The 21368-nt window shown below is 45.1% G+C and overlaps 1 protein-coding gene across 1 annotated transcript in view; it reads left to right on the top strand.

Moving 5' to 3' along the window:
- slc8a3 (solute carrier family 8 member 3) overlaps positions 1-19406 on the top strand; it is a gene marked incomplete at its 5' end in the record, with an annotated part of 38491 nt that extends 19085 nt beyond the window's left edge. Inside the window, 5 exon segments of the mRNA XM_084309393.1 lie at positions 6844-6863; positions 6865-7057; positions 7333-7432; positions 15446-15715; positions 18989-19406. Coding sequence (XP_084165519.1) covers positions 6844-6863; positions 6865-7057; positions 7333-7432; positions 15446-15715; positions 18989-19365 — 960 coding nt within the window. The 3' untranslated portion in view covers positions 19366-19406.
- Between the last annotated feature and the right edge of the window lie 1962 nt (positions 19407-21368).

The raw sequence follows: 21368 nt of genomic DNA on the forward strand, positions 1-21368 counted from the left end.
CTCAGTGTCATTTAGTGATGGTTTACACTTCACCCCGGGCGTGCGGGTCGGCTCGGCTCCCCGCCGTCACCTGATCTGCCCTCCTCACTCCGCAACAAGTGGATAATGTCAAACAATCAAGCTGAATCAAATCAAATCAAATCAAAAACGCAGAGGGTGGGCAGTGATATTTAAGAGTTCCTTCAAACTGCCGCTTACCTCGTGGATATATATGTTTTATGAACCCGGGATATCCTCGTAATGGGATAAGAGGAAGTCTAGCTCCATCCCACCGTGAAAGTAATGGATCTAATCAAGTTTCAAGTATATTAGTCACATCCTTGTCCTTTTACGTTAAAGGAGTGACATTCTTGTTTCTTGGCTCCTCCGCCTAGCGCCTAGCGACAGCATCAGCAGTAGTAGTACAGGCAATAAGAACAGTGTGAACAATAAAAATGATTTAAAACAGCAGAATAGTAATAACAAATAAGAATAGCAATTATATATCAATTATATGTGTACTGTGTGCAAATCAGTGGTATGTGCAGGTCAGTATTGTGTCCAAATCAGTAGCAGTGACAGCTATAAAGTAGCACTGTCGCAGGTCATTAGTGCTATTTGTTCATGAGTCTGACTGTCTGTGGGGGGGGGGGGGGGGGGGCTGCTGGTGCGGGCCTTGAGACTGCGGTACCGTTTGTCAGACCGGTAGCGGCTGGAACCGTTTGTGGTTGGGATGGGGTCCTCCCGGGGTCCTTAATATAATTCTGCGGGCTTTGCTGAAAGTATCGTCCGATCCTTCAAATGCCTACATGGGATTGGAAAGTGTCTGTGGGAAAAAACGGTATCAGTGAATCCGTACGAATACTCCGTTATTCCCCATAGACTTCTGTACACACAGACAAATGATCAAATGATCAACTTCATCTTCTCCACACACACTGTGTATACTGCCATGGCCTTTCTCAGAGGCCATCTGTTGTTAATGAGACGATGTATGTGTGTGTCACTGGAATTTCCCCGTGAGGGATTAATAAAAGATATCCTTATCCTTATCCTTATCTTTATCTCCACCCAAAGAAAAAGATTCACAACCGTACCAGAACTGTCTCAAAGTACTACAGTTTTATTTGTCCCAAAATTAAGAATAACCCTACTACCAAATGTCCCAAAAATGTCATTGTATATGAATTCAACTATTATCTTCCATCCCCCGCGAGACCTGAATCTGTTTTTTGTACCATGATCCCAGACGATCGTTATCACCCCCGGGGGATGTGGGGACGATCATTAATCGACCTGTCTCAAACCTGGCCCGCCCTCTTTTCTTGATCCTGAGGGATGCAACAGTTGTGATTTTAGAGGATCGGGAAAAGAGGGCGGGGGTTGAGATAGGCCATGAGTACCTCAGACGAAGAACCATTATGTACGTTCGTTTTGAGTTTTCAGAGGAGCCATATTTCCAAACATTGTTATGGGAATATGGTGGGTTAGAGTTTTGTGTTCATTCACAGTTAAAGACGGTAGAGGTTGAGTATTTTCTAGTGATATATCACATTCACTCCAAGTGATTTGGATTGATTTTACAACTGTTAATACATCGGCTGTCCAAAACTTTCAAAATGGAGTTTTATTTAAAAAAAAATTAAAACTTTTTAAGAAGGTCTGTTGAAGGGTACCAGGGAAAGAGAAAAGAGAAAAGAGACATACATCACAGAGGTAAGGGGAATAATTAAAACACACATCAAACAAACAATTACAATTCCAAGGTATGTAATAATATTTGAAGCTAAAAAGTAGTGAAGGAGATCAGTTTGTCCATTTTCAAAGTCTTCTGCGTCTTGTTCCAACTGCTGGGAGCAGCCAACTGGAAGGAGGTTTGACCAAAGGAAGTGTTGTTAACACGGGGAACATCCAGAGAGATACGGTGAGCAGCTCTGGTGTTACAGGGAGTAGATGACCATTTTAATGAAACAGGTGTATAAGGAGGGGTCAGACCCAGGAGGGTTATGTGGTTCTTCAGTGCAAGGGTTCAATTACCACCCCCCCCCCCACTTCTCTCCCTCTCGCTCTACTCTCTCTCTCTCTCCTCTCTCTCTCTCTCTCTCTCCTCTCTCTCTCTCTCCTCTCTCCACCTCTTACTAACCTGAACTCGACCATTCCATGATCCACCCATTTACCTTTTTCATTTCATTTCATGTTCTCTCTTCCTTCCTCTCCTCTTTCCTCCCTCTCTCTTCTCTTCTCCTCCACAGCCATGCTATTAGCTGTCATTAGTAAGTCATCCTCTCCTCCTCTCTCTCTCTCCATCCAACCTTCTTCACTGTGTGTGCTGTGTTTTTTTTGTTTTTTTATCAAACAGAGCTGTGCTGCTGACCTGAAATCTGCTTTTTTTTCTTAAGTCACTCTGAACGCCAATTCATAGGGGTGTAACGATGCGACCTCACAACGATTATGATTATTCAGGCAACGATTCAATCCATCATGAAATCTCTTCATTTGACCACGATTCGATTCGATTCGATACATTTTCGATAGATTTTCTATCAGTTAATTCCCATAAATGTTGAATACACAAATGTGGCTGGGGGAACTGATTCACTCAGCATGAATGGAGGTCAATAAAAACAATACACACTTTTTTTTAAATTAAATAATATTTTATTTCGATTAATTCCGATTATAATCGATTCTAACTATTTCAAATCGATGCAGTTGAATCGTCACATTAGAATCGATGCATTTTGATTAATCGATGCATCGTTACACCCTGTCCATTCATAATGACTGAGACTGTTCACTACTCGGGACCGCGCTCACACTGCGGTGCTCGTGGACGAGCTGCATGGCACTGGTGTGTTAGTGTTGTTGTGATTGTCGGCCAACGCTGCTTTATCTTCTGTGAAGCACCTTGAGATTTTGTTGTGTTTTAAAGTGTGCTATATAAATAAGTAATATTCATAATATTATTATTTCCAACATTGTAGGAGGATTTACTCTATTGTCAATGAACACACAGCAATTGAATGTGTTTTCCTGCATTTTTTTTATTAGATTAGATCACATTAAAATGTATTGTGATTATACAGCACACAAGTACTGTACAAAAAAAATTATGTGCAGGTATGTACAGACAGATGTGTATATATATATATATATATATATATATATATTATATATATATATATATATATATATATATATATATATATATATATATGGTATATACAGCACTATTGTACATGCTATCATACAGAGTTATATGAGTAGACTGTAGTATGAGGTAGGTAGTTACGATTAGTATGCCTCCTCAGTTACACACACACACACACACACACACACACACACACACACACACACACACACACACACACACACACACACACACGTATGCATTTCCTCAGAGAGGCCAGAGCGTAGGGTGGTTCAATTCAATTCAAACCTTTATTTATTCTCGAAAAGACAATTGAGGTCACCCTCCTTTTCAATGTCGTCGAGACTTTACAGACATTTCAATGCACACATGTCTACAATAATAATAATAATAATAATAATAATAATAATAATAATAATAATAATAATAATAATAATAATAATAAATATTAATAACTATCTATATAGCACATTTTACACATGGACCGCAGTCCAGAGTGCCCTCCACACTCCAGTCCACACAGCTAATAGTATAAATTGAACATAGGCATAACATTTAGACAATTGACAGAATAAAAAACAATGCATAAATTGCAGACATAAGAATAGATATAAAAGACAATAAAAGTAGTGCAACGTAACGTGCAGACTTAAGAATAGGCATAAAATAAGTACACTATAGTACAATGTTGCTCGAAGGCATGTGTGAAGGTGTTGGGGGTCCGGTGTCTCCAGTGAGACGGTGGGGCACCCTGCCTGCCTCATGGCTGATTTGTGCCCTCGTTCAGTGGTTAATTAATCACACAGACACACAAAACGACGGCCCTCCGTTGAGGAGCCAAGGTGCAAACACTTGATAACTGTCAAAAAACGTGATTACCTTTTGTGAGATTAATTCTAATGTTTCTCTCTCCTTTTCTTTCGAGGAAATAATGTCCTGTCGTGGCGATAATGCGGTGTAACCATGCGGGGGGGGGGGGGAATAGTCTGGATAATCAAATTTTAAACATGAGCGAAATATAAATCTCGCCCGACCTTCGGCGTATTATACACGACACCGGCTCTCATGTGCGCAACTGTCTGATTTCGCTTAAAAACGTGCGTGTGTGTGTGCCGCCGTGCGTAAAAAACGTTCACGCACGTGCATGTGTGTGTGTGTGTGTGTGTGTACGTGCACGCACGCCCGACACGCCCTCCTGCGGGGACGACTTGGCTGTGATCTTTAATGGCAGCGTTAATATTTAATAGCGGGCCTGTTGTCAGCGGCCTAGGACTCGGGGCCCGTATAAAAGATGACAAGGTCTTTGCACCAGGTGGCTCAGAGGGAGGGAGGGGGGCGTCACGGAGAGAGTGGCCCCCCACCTGAAGCCCCGTAAGTGTTAATATCTCCCATCGGCCCGGGGGGGGGGGGGGGGGGGTCGGCTAGGACCACTATAGGAGAGCAGAGTAGCCTTGCCTGGAGATGAGTCGACCTATCTCTCTCTGTCAGGGAGGGTTTTCCTCCTGGCTGCCTGACTGATAGATGCTTGGATTCGAACGCGGGGGAGACCTGTGTTCAGATCTAGGAAGTGTTACAATGGTGCCGTGCCCTGTATAGGTTTCCCCCTCGGGGGAGGAGGGGGGTGGGGGGTGAGTGTACCACCAGAGTAGCCCACCGCCTGAAGCCTAGTAAGCCTACTATTCCCACTCGGCCATGTGGGGGGCTTCCCCCCCTTTGACTCTCGCTCTCGACCCGGCGGTTAGAATCCAGGTGTTACACTCGCTCGCATTCTGCTGCTAGACGACACGGAACTGATGTGATGGTGCTTCTTGTACCGTGTCTCTGTGATACAAAGCGCCGTAGGGCCTCTTTGCTGTTACAACAGTGGTTCTCAAAGTGGGCCCCCAGGTGGTCGTTCAGGGGGTTCCGGGGGGGTCCCCTGCAGGAAAATAATGTGGAATCGTTTAATTTCACTATTTCGTTCAGTACGAAACGAGAGAATATATAAAAGTGACTATTCTTTTTTTGTATCAACTTTTTCTCCTTATTTTTCTATTTTTCTCCCATCCCAATTTCGCCTCGCCAATTCTCCCTTCAATTCTTCCCTCCCCTGTCTTGAACGTTGCTAGACTATGCCTCCCACTGGTCGGCTGCAGTGAGGACCAAGCCTTGCATCACGTGTCCCCTCCGGTACACGAGGAGGCAGCTGTCGCATCTTTTCACCTGCACAGCGCGATCTCTCAGCGGCAAGGAGTAACGCGTGGGAGGCTCACACTGCCCCCGATACTTCCTGATTCTGCTGCACAGGCGCACCAACCAACCTGTAGGAGTCGCTGTCCACAACGTCCAATCCCCACCCACCGGCTTTCCCACCCCTAACACTGCCAATTGTATAAGTATGAACGACCAGCCAAGCCGGTAGCAACGCCGAGAGCTGGGCTCGAACCCAGCATCTTAAAAGTGACTATTCTGATCACAGGTTTTACTTTCTCCACTGCATGGGCTCCCCTCAACTACGTACGGTGTAGAGTAGACAGTTGTGGAATTCTGCATTAAAGGGGCACGTCACCAAAAAAAAAACAATGCTGATTTATTTTGCACATAATCTCACACACGTCCAAAAGTTCTAAACCGTTTTGTACACAATTTAGTTCAACAGTCATCTACACATCATTTCATGGTGCTGTAATTCACACAACAAAAGGACTCAATGTCCCCCGATGACATCACTGGTGGCCACTGGCCACATAGCTGTCAAACTAAACAAACGTGTGCAAAACTGTTTAGAGTTTTCGGATGTGTGTGAGATGATGTGCAAAATATCAGCTGTGTTTTTGGGTGAAGTGCCCTTTTAATAATCAAATCTAACAACAGGAATACACAAGACATCATCTTTTCAAATGTGCATTCGCTGCCTTCTTCTGTGTATCAAGTCGCGGGTCCCTGACGCGGGAAAAAACAAGGTTTGAGAGCCGACAGCGTATATATATATAGATATAGGCCCCCACCTGGGATAGGGGGGGGGGGGACACAGAGAAGGCATGCTGCTCGCACGCTGAATCTTTCTGTGACATTTCAACACAACAGGTGGGTCTTTGTCAGCCGATAATTTGGTCTGACGACGACAAGAAGAGCTTCGCTGGGAGCAGGAATCAGCGTGCGTCGTGAAGTCCTTCTTTTCCTCCAGCACTGGCACTTTTTCTGCCACCCTACAGCTGAGATAAGGTCACTTTGTGTATGTGTGTCTGCACACCGCGTTCCAGATATTATGTTTGAAACGCTTGTTTTATGGAATTTGTTGGAGCTGCATGCCTCGTGATTCACCTACAGTAGTTGACCTATCGCAAGCCCCGGCCTCCCTTCTTTCCGAGGGGAAGCGACAGTTGTGATGGGAGGATATGGAGAGAAGAGGGCGGGGCTTGCGATAGATCAATTATTGGGGTATGCTGTGTTTGTTGTTTTGTCCAGTTTGCGACCCGGCATCGTGCAGAATGAGAATAAGACTAATTATAACCACAGTGGTATGACATACAATTATAACCACAGTGGTATATCGGCAACGAGAGGATATTTTGGTGAAAGGGCGGTGAAAGATTGGTGAAATCTGCGGCATTCAATTGGTTCCTGCAGTGTGAACACAGTGGTGTCTTTCCCCGGTAAACAGCTTAATTCTGGTTTGTATGGTGAGAAGTAGCACAGAAGACATGGGAATCAAATGAAATCTTCTTCACAGAATCTCACAGATTAGTTTGAAGGCTGTCTAACTCCCCCGCGCCCCCCTCTTTCCTCTGTCTTGCTCTTCCCACCGCCTCCCCATCATCAGACGTACCAGACAGGAAGCTGTCGTCGGACGAAGAGGAGGCCAAACGCATCGCGGAGATGGGCAAGCCCGTGCTGGGGGATCATCCCAAGCTCGAAGTCATCATCGAAGAGTCATACGAGTTCAAGGTCAGGGCAACGTTCACCTCCAAACACGCACAAATAACACACATCCTCTGTCAGACAGAGAAATGCAGCCACCATATTGGTTTCCGTTGCATGCTTTTTTCTCTCATGCATCAAATGAGAGGGATTGGTTTCTGCTCCTTGGGATTTGATGCTGCTGCCATCTTGTGGCGGAGCCGGTGTATTGCTCCTTTTGGTTAAAGGAGCCTTACAATGGACACTGAAAGCTCAAATTCTAAATGTCAAATTTTTTGTCTCTTTCCTGTTGTTTTATGCAGAGTACGGTGGACAAGCTGATCAAGAAGACCAACCTGGCGCTGGTGGTCGGGACAAACTCCTGGAGAGAGCAGTTCATGGAGGCCATTACAGTCAGTGCAGGTAGAGTTAAAAAAAATTAAATAAAAAAACACGTTCTCCGTTTGAACTCTAGAGGGTCCTACACACAGACACAATGCAAACGATTACTTTCAACCCCATTTAAATAATTAGATGGTTTTATGTTTTTCACATGCACTGCATAGAGTTTGGTGACGCATGCGAGTATCGACGCAAGTTAAAGGAACACGTCAGCATTATGGGAAATACGCTTACTGTCTTCTCCAGAGACAGACAAGAAGATCGATACCCATTTCTTTATATATAATAAAATCTAGGCTAACAGTATATTATCTCAAACGTTCTGGTGGAAAGAAATAGAATGAACTGTTTTAGTTTTCCAGAAATGTATGTAAATATCAGTGGAATGCAGAATAAAGGTGAAATTACAGAAAGGCGTATAATTAGTATAATTAGTAGAATCAGTGAGAATTTGTAGAATGCTGAGTGATGGACATACTTAGACAGATCGACGTTGATTCAATCATGTCGATCAACCATAACAAAGGGAACTTAAACCAAGATCACACCACATGGACTCATTAGCAGGGCCGTGCAGAGGCCTTTAGAGGGGCAGGGGCTCACATTTTTTAAAGGGCACATGTATCAAAATGTTAGAACACCAACTACAGTGTAACGTAACCAACCAGCCAAACTATAGCATTAGCAACCAATATTCAGAGAATGTAACACGGAATCTTACAACAAACTGCATCATACTATATGATTATGCCTTAAAATAGTTTGGGATTTATCAAAATGTATTATAGATTTCTATTGGCTAATGGGCCCGTCATTCCATGAGGGAGGGCAACGCGTCACGGGATTCAAATATTTATTTTTATTTATAATATTATTACAATTATTCTTATTTCTTTTATCCACTTTTTTTCTGTATTTTCCTCCCATCCCAATTTGGTCGTTATGCCAATTCCTCCCTCCCCTTCCTGGTCGTTGCGCGCATGTGCCCCCCACTGGTCGGTCTAGGGAGCCCTGAAGTCTATCACATGCTTCCTCCGATACATAGGAGACAGCCAGCAGCCTCTTTTCACCTGGCAGCGAGGACTCTCATTGGTGAAGTGTAACGCGTGGGAGGGTCACACTACCTTCACCATTTCCCTCCCTCGCCGTGCAGGCGCCCTGACCGACCTGTAGGAGTCGCTGTTTACAACGACCAGGACCCACCCTCGCCGGGTTTCCCACCCGCTAACACTGCCAATTGTGTTAGTATGGACGGTCGGCCAACCCGGAAGCACCACAGCTGGATTAGATCCCACTGTCTCTGTGGTGGTAGACAGACGCTTAGTCCGCTGCACTACCCGGCCGCCCTTATTACAATTATTCTTGTAATATTTACAAATAAATTATTATAATAATAATAATAATAATAATAATAATAATAATAATAATAATAATAATAATAATAATAATAATAATAATAATCATAATAATAATAATAATAATAATAATAATAATAATAATAATAATAATAATAATAATAATGATAATGATAATAATAATAATAATAATAATAATAATAATAATAATAATAAAAAGGAAAATTAAAAGCCTTGCCAAAAAAGGTAACTTTGGTCATCAAGGGGCACATGGGCAAGTGCTTGGGCACCCAAAGCCTCCCCCGTTTGCGCGTGCCTGCTAATGGACCTTTCGCAAAGCCACGCCCCCCCTTGGTTACTGTTGCTAGTCCGACAAGCTGAGAGCCAGATACGTTCAACAAAGCCATAATGGAGGGTCTCCGTAACGTCGGAGTCGCCTTAACAGACTCATTTTGGAGCAATAATGCCGCAATATCCTCCAGGTCCCGACAAAAGGGGCTACAATACGCTATGGAGGGTTATATCCACAGTATCAAAATTAGAAAAGAGGGAGGCACAACGACAATAGAGGCACTCGCATACAGGTCGGTGTGCAAGAGTGAGAAACCGCATGAGCTGTATGTAAAATTCGACCTCCGACCTCCTCCTCCTCCGCCGGCGAGCGCAGCCTGGCCGTTTAACCCGCCCGCTAGTCACCGGGGGGCCAAACGGTGAGCTCCTTGAAGGCCCCCCTGGTTCATCGCTTTGCCATTGAAATATTTAGCTCTTTATTTTTTCATGACACCCCCCACCGCCCCCCACCGCCCCGCCCCTCCTTCCCCACTGAAAGATGCATGCGCCTCACATGGCCTGACACTTCAAATCATCACAGCGCCCTGCCCGCCCTGCCCTGCCCGCCTGTCTGTCTGTGCCCGTGCGTGTGGCACTGCCCTATGGGCCGCCAGGCGCTGCCGGAGGATCCCCCTCCCTGCACTTCTCCGCCCACGACCACGCCACATCACCCCCCGCTCGGCGGCCCTTTAACAGGCCGAGGAAGCCGTTTAACCAGACTAGCACCGGGAGATAATGGAATGAAACGATTATCACCACATCCAGAGGGACATTTTTCGATATGGATTTTATACAGTGCAGTATATCAGGAGATAAGATATTCCTTTATTGATCCCCTGGGCGGGATTCGGGGGTCATAGCAGCACGGGGGAGGGGTACAGGTATGGGCAGGGTAATAGTAGAAAGACATAAATATAGGCAATACAATTAGATATGGATATTTAGAAAATCTGGTTAGGTCTGAGAATTCACATGTTGAATAATCATTTATGTTGGACTGCGTGGTGAGAGGAAGTGTGATAACTGTATGGTGAGAGGAAGTGTGATAACTGTATGGTGAGAGGAAGTGTGATAACTGTATGGTGAGAGGAAGTGTATAACTGTATGGTGAGAGGAAGTGTGATAACTGTATGGTGAGAGGAAGTGTGATAACTGTATGGTGAGAGGAAGTGTGATAACTGTATGGTGAGAGGAAGTGTGATAACTGTATGGTGAGAGGAAGTGTGATAACTGTATGGTGAGAGGAAGTGTGATAACTGTATGGTGAGAGGAAGTGTGATAACTGTATGGTGAGAGGAAGTGTGATAACTGTATGGTGAGAGGAAGTGTATAACTGTATGGTGAGAGGAAGTGTGATAACTGTATGGTGAGAGGAAGTGTGATAACTGTATGGTGGGAGGAAGTGTGATAACTGTATGGTGAGAGGAAGTGTGATAACTGTATGGTGAGAGGAAGTGTATAACTGTATGGTGAGAGGAAGTGTATAACTGTATGGTGAGAGGAAGTGTGATAACTGTATGGTGAGAGGAAGTGTGATAACTGTATGGTGAGAGGAAGTGTATAACTGTATGGTGAGAGGAAGTGTGATAACTGTATGGTGAGAGGAAGTGTATAACTGTATGGTGAGAGGAAGTGTGATAACTGTATGGTGAGAGGAAGTGTATAACTGTATGGTGAGAGGAAGTGTATAACTGTATGAGGAAGTGTGATAACTGTATGGTGAGAGGAAGTGTAATAACTGTATGGTGAGAGGAAGTGTGATAACTGTATGGTGAGAGGAAGTGTGATAACTGTATGGTGAGAGGAAGTGTGATAACTGTATGGTGAGAGGAAGTGTGATAACTGTATGGTGAGAGGAAGTGTGATAACTGTATGGTGAGAGGAAGTGTGATAACTGTATGGTGAGAGGAAGTGTATAACTGTATGGTGAGAGGAAGTGTGATAACTGTATGGTGAGAGGAAGTGTGATAACTGTATGGTGAGAGGAAGTGTGATAACTGTATGGTGAGAGGAAGTGTGATAACTGTATGGTGAGAGGAAGTGTGATAACTGTATGGTGAGAGGAAGTGTATAACTGTATGGTGAGAGGAAGTGTCATAACTGTATTGTGAGAGGAAGTGTGATAACTGTATGGTGAGAGGAAGTGTGATGTCCGATATTATCGGCCGATATTGGCATTAAAATGTGATATCGGAAAATATCTGTATCGGTTTCAAAAAATAAATAAAAAATCTTCTTTTTTTTAATATTTCTATAACCTTTATTTACCCAGGCAAGCAAGTAAGAACAAATTCAGATTTTATTTATTGTCAAAAGTATGCATAATGTTGTGTTAATTCCACAACAAGAGATATGTAATGTTAATTACCTGAAATTATTCCGTTTTTTGGGGGGAAAACCCTGCATATATCGGTATCGGTTGATATCGGTATCGGAAATTAAGAGTTGGACAATATCGGTATCGGTAAAAAATCCAATATCGAGCATCCCTAATAGGAAGTGTATAACTGTATGGTGATAGGAAGTGTATAACTGTATTATTTATTTTCAGTTGACGTTGACGTAAAATTGTGTATCAGGATGACAACCAGCATACTATAACACAGACAGATGATACATGATGGCTGTTGACCCACTGACCACCACTATACTCTAACACAGACAGATGATACATGATGGCTGTTGGTGTGTTGCCCAGCCCCGTCCAGACTGACCGACTGACCCCTAGTGAGGCGGAACAGCAGCAGGGGCGCTCGGGGACAAAATGACCCATGAAGGTCCATGAAATGACTTTGGGGATTTGGGATTACGAGGGGAAAGAAACACTAAGAAACACAATTTACAAATAAAAATGCTGATCTCAAAACTGCGGGTAAGATTTGATTTGATTTTATTTTATTAGGGATCCCCATTAGCTGGTGCGATAGCAACCAGCTAGTCTTCCTGGGGTCCACACACAAAAAAACATACAAAAACAATCACTATTGCAAAAAACAAAATTATTAAAAGTCAGTACACACAATGCATAATGAACCTACTGTAACAATTAATATAGCTAAAATTACATTAGTGTAAAACAAAAACAAAAAATTACTTTACAGTGTTAAAAACAATTAAAAACAATTTAAGATTCTTTTTAAAAGTGAATCTACTGTAAATGCAGCAGAGGTTCCGAGGCAGGCCATTCCACAGAGTTAATGCTCTAAAAATAAAAGATCTCCCCAGAGCGCTGGTTCTAGGACCTGGCAATTCAAGCTGCCCACTACTGGAACCTCTAGTGTAATGCTCGTACACAGTATTACTAAAAACAATCTGATTATGTATAAAAACAGGAGTCTTACTGCTCATGACCAACTTGAACAGCACAAGTATATTAAAAGACAATCTATTTTCAACGTTAAGCCAAGAGAGGCGGGCATGCATACGGCTCACATTAGACCTTAGTGAGCAGCCCAGTACCAACCGTGCTGCCCTGTTCTGGACCACCTGGAGCTTCCTGAGGTCACCACTGGCAGCAGATGACCACATCGCAGAGCAATAGTCAAGATGACATAAAACTAAACTTTGCACTATCTGACATAAAAGGGGACGGGCAACAAAAGAAGCACATTTCCTGGAAATACCAATTGCTCTTCCCATTTTTAAAACAATATAATTAATATGCTGAGACCAAGACAGAGTGCAATCCAGCATCACTCCAAGGAGTTTAGTACTTTCAACTTGTTGAACTGCTGAATTACACAAGTTTAAATGAAGCTTTGGATTTGTAGATAACCTGTGCCTTGTTCCCAGCACAATACATTTAGTCTTGGAGATATTAAGGACAAGTCTATTACATACTACCCAGTCATGCACAACTTTAAGTTCTCTACTCAAAACTTCATTAAGTACATTGCATGATGGTGCCGCGTAATACAATGTTGAATCATCTGCATAAAGAACTGTTGTAGCACATTTGGTAGCCCAAGATAGGTCATTCGTAAATACAGAGAAGAGCAAAGGTCCTAGGCAACTTCCTTGCTGCACGCCACACTCTAGACCTCTGCTACTGGACAGGCTGCCATTTAGATACACCTTCTGTGATCTAGAGGACAAATAACTTAGTATCCACTTTAAAGCAGAAGAGTTAAAACCATAACATTTAAGTTTATCAACCAGTAGAGAATGGTCCAGCATAGAGACGAGGGGAAAGGGTTTGTATTTCCCACTCTCTTACTTGTTCGTCTTCAGTCCTAAAGGCACAAACTTAGGGGACCCTATATAGCCTTAAAGGGGCACTACACCATTTATTTAGCACATAATGTCACAAACATTCAGAAAATCTCAACAATTTTGCACACATTAATTTCGTTGCCGGTTATTGGGGAGTTTGAATGTGGCCACCAGTGATGTCATCGGGGGACATTGGCTTCTTGTGTTGTGTTAAGTACCGTGAAATAATAATAATAATAATAATAATTCATTACATTTATATAGCGTTTTTCTAGACACTCAAAGCGCTCCCCACAAGGTAGTGTGAAATGGCCTCCTTCACCACCACTGGTAGCACCCAACCCTGGTTACGCTGCAGGCTCAATGGCTACCATACACTGGCACCCGGCACACATCACACTACACAATGGCTGAACGTCTCAGGAGACAGGGATTGATATCAGCCAATTAAGGGGGAGGGATGATTAGGTGGCCTTTATGTCAGAAACCTGATTGGGAATTTGACCAGGAACGTTGGGGAACCCCCTACTCTCCATATTCAAACTAATGTTTCACTCAACAACTGTCAAACTAAATTAACATTTTAGCAAAACTGTTTAGAGTTTTTGGATGTGTGTGAGATTATGTGCAAAATAAATCAGCATTGTTTCTTTGGTGAAGTGCCGCTTTAAATGTGCACTATGCACCACTACTAAGGTATATTTTCATAATGGGAAACTGGGCCCTTAGAACGCTATAGAAAGCGACCTGAAAAGTTGTCGTTTAACTGTCGTTTACAAAGGAAGGGCCTGCGATTCCGTTCACAGACGTACTCTCGGCTTCCATTTGGTCCACGGGGCATCAGACATGATTTAGCTTGGATTCATGATGATTTATGATTCTACGAATTATGTAAATGTGTTTCTTCGTAACATTAATCGCAGGCTCTGCACATGTAGACTAATTCCCCTCCCCCTCCCCCCGAGACCTTCAACTGAGCTAAAAACGCAAAGTTATTACCTGTAAACCCCCATCGCTGAACGACTGACAAAAACAATGTGTCATCCTGTGTAAACCTCTGCAGTTTTCCTGCTGAAGATGAATAATTGATGTGTCCCGCAGGCTTCTGCGGTTATTCTCTTTTACGTATCGGGGAGTAATTGGGATGTTCAAGGTTGATTATCCATAATGTCAACCCTGTTGTTCCCTGCACCCCCACCCCCCGCATCTCTGTCATCCCTCATCCTCTATCTCTCCGCCACCCTCCTCCCCCTCCTCTCCCTCTATTTATCCTCCCTGCTCTCTCATCCACTCTGTCCACCATTGGGCTTCATCTATCTTTATGTTTTTTTCTGCCCCTGTCATTCTCTCCCTCCCTCCCTCCCTCTCTCTCTCTCTCTCCATCTCTCCCCCCCCCTCTCCCCCCCCCCTCTCCCCCCCCCCTCTCCCCCCCCTCTCCCTCCCTCACTCTCTCTTCGTCTCCCTCTCCCTCCTTCTCTCTCCGTCTCCCTCTCTCTCGCCCTCCCTCTCTCTCCGTCTTTCTCCCTTCCTCCCTCTCTCTCCGTATCTCCCTGTCTCCCTCTCTCTCCATCTCTCTCCCTCCCTCTCTTCATCTATCTCCCTCCCTCTCTCCCTGTCTCCCTCTCTGCCTCTCCCTCCCTCCCTCACTCCCTCCCTCTCTCTCTCTCTCCGTCTTTATCCCTTCCTCCCTCTCTCTCCCACTCTCCCTCCCGCCCTCTCTTCATCTCTCTCCCTTCCTCTCTCCCTCCCTCTCTCCTAATCTCTCTCCCTGTCTCTCCCTCTCTCTCTCTCCCTCCCTCTCCCTCCCTCTCCCTCTCTCTCCATCTCTCCCTCCCTCCCTCTCTCTTAATCTCTCTCCCTCCCTCTCCCTGTCTCTCTGTCTCTCTCCATCTCTCCCTCCATCTCCCTCTCTCTCCCTCTCTCTCCCTCCCTCCCTCTCTCTTCATCTCTCTCCATCCTTCCCTCTCTCTCCCTGTCCCTCCCTCTCCCTCCCTGCCTCTTTCCCTCCCTCCCTCTCTCTCCCTCTCCCCTAAAACATTTCCTCTCACTCACTCTCTCTCTCTCTGCTTGCCTCCTCCACCTTCCGCTGTCATCCTATCACTCTTGTAACCCCCCCCCCCTCTCTTCCGCCCGGCAGACGAGGACGAGGACGAAACGGGGGAGGAACGTCTCCCGTCCTGCTTCGACTACGTCATGCACTTCCTCACGGTGTTCTGGAAGGTGCTGTTCGCCTGCGTGCCGCCCACGGAGTACATGCACGGCTGGGCGTGCTTCATCATCTCCATCGCCATCATCGGCCTGCTCACCGCCATCATCGGAGACCTGGCGTCGCACTTCGGCTGCACCATCGGCCTCAAGGACTCCGTCACCGCCGTGGTGTTCGTGGCGCTCGGCACGTCGGTCCCCGGTGAGGAGGACGGGGGAGGGGTCTGTCTGTGTGCTGTTGTTGTTGTTGTTGTTGTTGTTGTTTTTTGTTTTGTTTGTAGGTGTGTGTCTGTGCCCACGTGTGTTTCATGTCAAACCTTTATTTTAACTCAAAAGGCAACAGAGGTCCTTCATTCCTTCATTTACAGTTTTCATATAAACTCACACAGCATATAAAATCATAACAATTAGACAACATCAAATCACACAGCATATTAAATCACACAGCATATAAAATCACACAGCATATAAAATCACAACAATTAGACAACATCAAATCACACAGCATATAAAATCACACAGCATATAAAATCACAACAATTAGACAACATCAAATCACACAGCATATTAAATCACACAGCATATAAAATCACAAAAATAAGACAACAAAATCACACAGCATAAGATAAGATATTCCTTTATTGATCCCCTTGTGGAAATGCAAGCGTCATAGCAGCATGGGGGAGGGGAGGTACAGGTATGGGCATGGTAATAGTAAAATACATAAATACAGGCAATAATATAAAATCCTAACAATAAGACAACATAAAATCACAAGGCATTATACAATCATAACAGTAAGACAACAAGACGAGGCAAAAAGCAAGGATAACAAATCAATTAAAACACGTACAACTTGACTGACAAAGGTTGGAGATCAAGGTTTTAAACTCTGCAACAGAGGAGAGAATCTCAAGCTTTAAGGACTGTTGGAGTTCATTCCATGAGCTAGAGGGGCATCATAGCAAAATGCAGATTTACCCTGTTCAGAGCAAACTCAGGGGACCTTAAGGACCAGCCAGTCACTAGAACGGGTTCCATAGGTTCCAAAATTCCATTCCAATAATGATGTAGTATAAGGAGGTAGCTCACCAATAACAATAAGGGCCTTAAAACTGGAAAAACGACCAGCGTTTATTGCGCCTCTCCATCAGAGAGGGTCAACCAACCTCCTCATAAAGGTCACAGTGATGAGTGTCATATCTATCACCACGATGTGATGAATCTGAGGGCAGAGTGATAGACAGAGTCCAAGGATTTAATGTGTGTCAGTAGTGTGTGTGCGTGTGTGCGTGTGTGTGTGTGTGTGTGTGTGTGTGTGTGTGTGTGTGTGTGTGTGTGTGTGTATGAGAGTGTGCGTGTGCGCCGCGCGCGCGTGTGTGTGCGCGTGTGTACCAGAGTGTGTACACACATGTCTGTGTATGAAATACCCATTTGTGAACTCGTTCTGTCATCTGTCATAAATACTCGCATCCTACTCTGCAGGTGACTTGATTTAAACTAGAAGAGTGCGCTCCATAGGTCGCAAATGTCCGCCAGGCGGCGTGCCTTAAAGAGGAACTTATCTGGTCTAAGACAGTCCAACAATATTAGAAAAAAACAAACAGCTCTCTCCCTAATCCAAGAGCTAGAGGGCTGAAACTCAAACATGTGATGTCATCGGGCGGCTACGTGGCGTAGTGGGCAAGGCGCTCGCCACGAATGCTCCACATTGCTTTCAGTTTAGCTGGTCGTTCATACTAATACACATTGGCCGTATTAGGGGGTGGGAAACTGATGGGTGGGGATCGGGCGTTGTGGACAGCGACTCCTACAGGTCGGTTGGTGCGCCTGCGCAGTAGAATCAGGAAGTGTCGGGGGCAGCGTGAGCCTCCCACGCGTTACTCCTCGCCACTGAGAGATCGAGCTGCGCAGGTGAAAAGATGCGACTGCTGTTACCTCAAGTACCGGAGGGGACTTGTGCTATGTATGACTTAGTCCACATTGCAGCCGGCTTGTGGGAGGCAAGAAACAGCGTCCGTGACAGGGGAGGGTTGAATTGGATGATACGAAATTGGGATGGGAGAAAATATAGAAAATGGGAGAAAAAGTGGATAAAACTCAAACATGTGATGTCATCTAGTATACCGTCTGGAGCTGCTCCATAGACAATTAATTGGGAACGATTATAGATGTCACTGAGAGCACCTGGAGGAATGTTCCCATTATACGGGTACATTTTATGTTTCAGAACTGAGACCACTACTATAGAATAAAGCTCATCTGGGGCGGTTAGGTGGTCGAGCGGAGATTGCGTTCGTCACCAGCCCCGGAGCTGTGAGCTTGGTTCGCCTGTTCGAATCCAGCTCACAGCTCCGGGGTTGTCACCAGCTTGGCTGGCCGTTCACACTAATACAATTGGCAGTATTAGAGGGTGGGAGAAGCTGGCGGGGTGGGTCCGGGTCGTTGTAAACAGCGACTCCTACAGTTCGGTCGGGGCGCCTGCTAAGCGCGGATTGGACGTGAGGGGGATAGTGTGGTCCTCCCACACGCTACGCCCTCTCAATGAGAATCCGCGCTGCCAGGTGAAAAGAAGCGGTGATTGGCTGGACGTGTGTCGGAGGAAGCACGTGGTAGCCTCCACTCTCCCAAATGATCTGACTGTGGGGGGTAAAGCGCAGCGACCAGGAAGGGACTGGGAATTGGCATACGACTAACATTGGGATGGGAGAAAATCGGAGGAAAATGGAGGGGGAAAAAGACCAAAAAAAAAAAAAAAAAAGAATAAAGCTCATCTGGGTATGAAAGCTCACAACAAATGTTCTGTGGGTCCACAAAGTGAGTCTCCCGTACATTATCAATGGAGCAGCTCCAGAATTTATACCTGATGACATCACACGTTTTAATTCCTGGGAGAGAGTAGCTCATGTTCACAAATGAGTACTTCAGATGAAGAACCATATAAGTCTGTTTGACGTTTACACTTTATTATCTAAAAGATGGTGAGTTAGAGTGTTGCGTTCATTCATAGTTCAAGACAGTAGAGGCTGAGTACTTTCTGGTGATATAGCACACATGATTCAAGTGATCCAAGTGATTCGGATTGATGTTACAACTGCAAATACATGGGCTGTCTAAAACAAATTAAAAACTGACTTATATGGCTCTTCAGTGCAAGGGTTCAAATATTGATTGAGCTTTTCTAGACCGTGGCACTCCTTGAATGACAGTTCGGACTAACCCCCCCCTCTCTCTCTGTCTCTCTCTCTCCCCCCCACTCTCCCTCTCTCTCTCTATCTCTCTCTCTCTCTCTCTGTCTCTCTCCCTCTCTCTCCATCTCCCCCCTCTCTCTCTGTCTCTCTCTCTCCCTCTGTCTCTCTCTGTCTCTGTCTCTCCCCCCCCTCTCTCTCTGTCTCTCCCTCCCCCTCTCTCTCTCCCCCCCTTTCCCCCTCTCTCTCCCCCCCCCTCTCCCTCCCCTCCCCCTCTCTCTCTACAGACACCTTTGCCAGCAAGGTGAGCGCGGTGCAGGACTCGTACGCGGACGCCTCCATCGGCAACGTGACGGGCAGCAACGCGGTGAACGTGTTCCTGGGCATCGGCCTGGCCTGGTCCGTGGCGGCCATCTACTGGCACACTCAGGGCAAGCCGTTCATTGTGGAGGCCGGCTCGCTGGCCTTCAACGTCACGCTCTACACCATCCTGGCCTTCCTGGCCGTCTCGGTGCTGCTCTACCGGCGCCGCGCCCACATCGGGGGGGAACTGGGCGGCCCGCGGGGGCACAGACTGGCCACGTCAGCCTTCCTCTTCGGTCTCTGGTTCATTTACATCCTCTTCTCGAGCCTGGAGGCCTACTGTCATATAGAGGGCTTCTAGAACCTTCTAGGGGGAAAAAGGAAAAATAAAAAAAGCGAAAACAAAATTTAAAAAAAAACAAAGAAAATAACACAGAGGTTCAGAAGTACAACATCAGAAATCAAAGAGTGAAATCTCATTGTGGAATTTTTGAAAGACCTGAGAGGTAAACCTGGGGAGAGGGCGGGACCAGTCGCCCCCCTCCCCCCAATCCCACACCTCCCACTCTCTCTCTCTCTCTCACTCTCTCAACCCTGTCTGTAAGGACACTCGAAGGTGTGCGTGCGTGCGTGTGTGTGTGTGTGTGTGTTTGTGTAAAAAGCCTGTTTGCTGCCGCTGCCTGTACGTCCGGGCGGGGAGAGCCCACCCGAGCCCCAGGTGAGTGTGCTTACAGGCGGGGATTGGGGGTCTCGCCGACCGGTCCCGGGATGAGACACACGGAGGAGGGTTGGTCCTGCATTCCACTGGAGGAGACTGCAGTCTTATCAATCTGGAGAGAGAGAGTTGAGCTATCAGAGGTTCTATATTTTTCTCAGCACCTGATGAGAATGACTTTTTTTTTTAATGAAGTATTTTGGGGAATAAAAACGCAAAAGAATAAAAAATCAAACGATGACAAAAAAAAAATATCTTACGTGCAAAAATGACGGAATCAAAGAAACTATTTTCTGATTTTCTGTGTTAAGGATGACAAAAGAGTATATCATGATGGGAATGTGTTGTTGAGTGACAGTCGAATGGACTCATAGTATTTATTTTTTAATTTGCCTATAGTTTCCCAATGAACACTGCAGAGAGTTTCTCCACAAGGGAGGTTTTATCCACAAGCAAAAAGGAGGAACCACAGTGACGACTACCGACTACTGAGTACTGGCAGAGGACCCATCAATCAAACTGGCAGGCGGGGGGGGGGGGGTCGAGGACAAAGCCAACACTATCAAACTGCCCTGAACATTGACGTTACTTCCGTACTATATACGTATCTATATATAATATATTTCCATATTTTCTGTATATTTTGAATATTCGTTTAAATGTGGTCACCTTCAGCTCCGACAGACAGGAGGGTCACTGTGGCTCGGGGGTCGGGTGGGGGAGGTCGGAGGTCATATACGGTAGCCTACTGGAACGATGTCTTCACATTTCTTAAGAGTTATGTATCTTGCCTAGGTAAAAAAAATATGAAAATAATAATTATATATATATATAACATTGTACTTTATTTCTTGATATCTTGGTCTCACTAAGTTTTCACATTTTGAAATCAGAAATCCAAAAAAAGGAAAAAAATACGTGTTGCTGCAGAGATATTCAGAGGTATTTTTATACGGTTTCTTCCATGCACTTTGCTGTATAGTTCTATTTATGGAGACTTCTACTTGTACGTGTGCAAAAAGGCCAATATTATAGGTATCGCGTTGGACTGCATCTAGAGTGCCTGTTTTCAAAGGGAGGAGCGCTGCAGGGCACCGACCGAGGTCCTCCACCGCCTCCACGCGGCGGGAACCAATCGGATGTGGGAGGAAGCGTCCAGCGTCCAATCGGGTGACAGAGCAGCAGTAGCTAGAGTTTGAATTTGAAACTAATGTAATATTGAATGCTGTTTAATACATGACTGGTGCTTTGTTTTTAAAACGAGAGGGGGGGGGGGGGGGGGGAAGATACACGTTTTAAAACTCCCAACAACAATTAAATGTTTATAACTTAATTTGCATTTAAGAGAAGGGAGGGGGGGAAGTGTCTATGTTGCTATATAATCAGTAAAGTATTGGCCAATTTTAAGAAAAATCACTGATTAGATTACCAAAGAGGTCGGGGCTGCAACATATTTTTAAAACTAGGGGTGAGTCGTAAAGTCGCAGTGACACTGTATGTCCACAAGGGGGATGTCAATCTCCAGACCCTGAGGATATCTCTTCTTCTACCACTTCACATCACCCTCCTTAGGATCTCCCTTCCTGTGCAGAGAGCAGCGTTGTAAACCCTTACCAAAAAAGCATCATGGTACGGTCCATTATATTCTG

The sequence above is a fragment of the Notolepis coatsorum genome (assembly GCF_963971535.1).
Source record: "Notolepis coatsorum genome assembly, chromosome: 3".
Lineage (NCBI taxonomy): Eukaryota > Metazoa > Chordata > Actinopteri > Aulopiformes > Paralepididae > Notolepis > Notolepis coatsorum.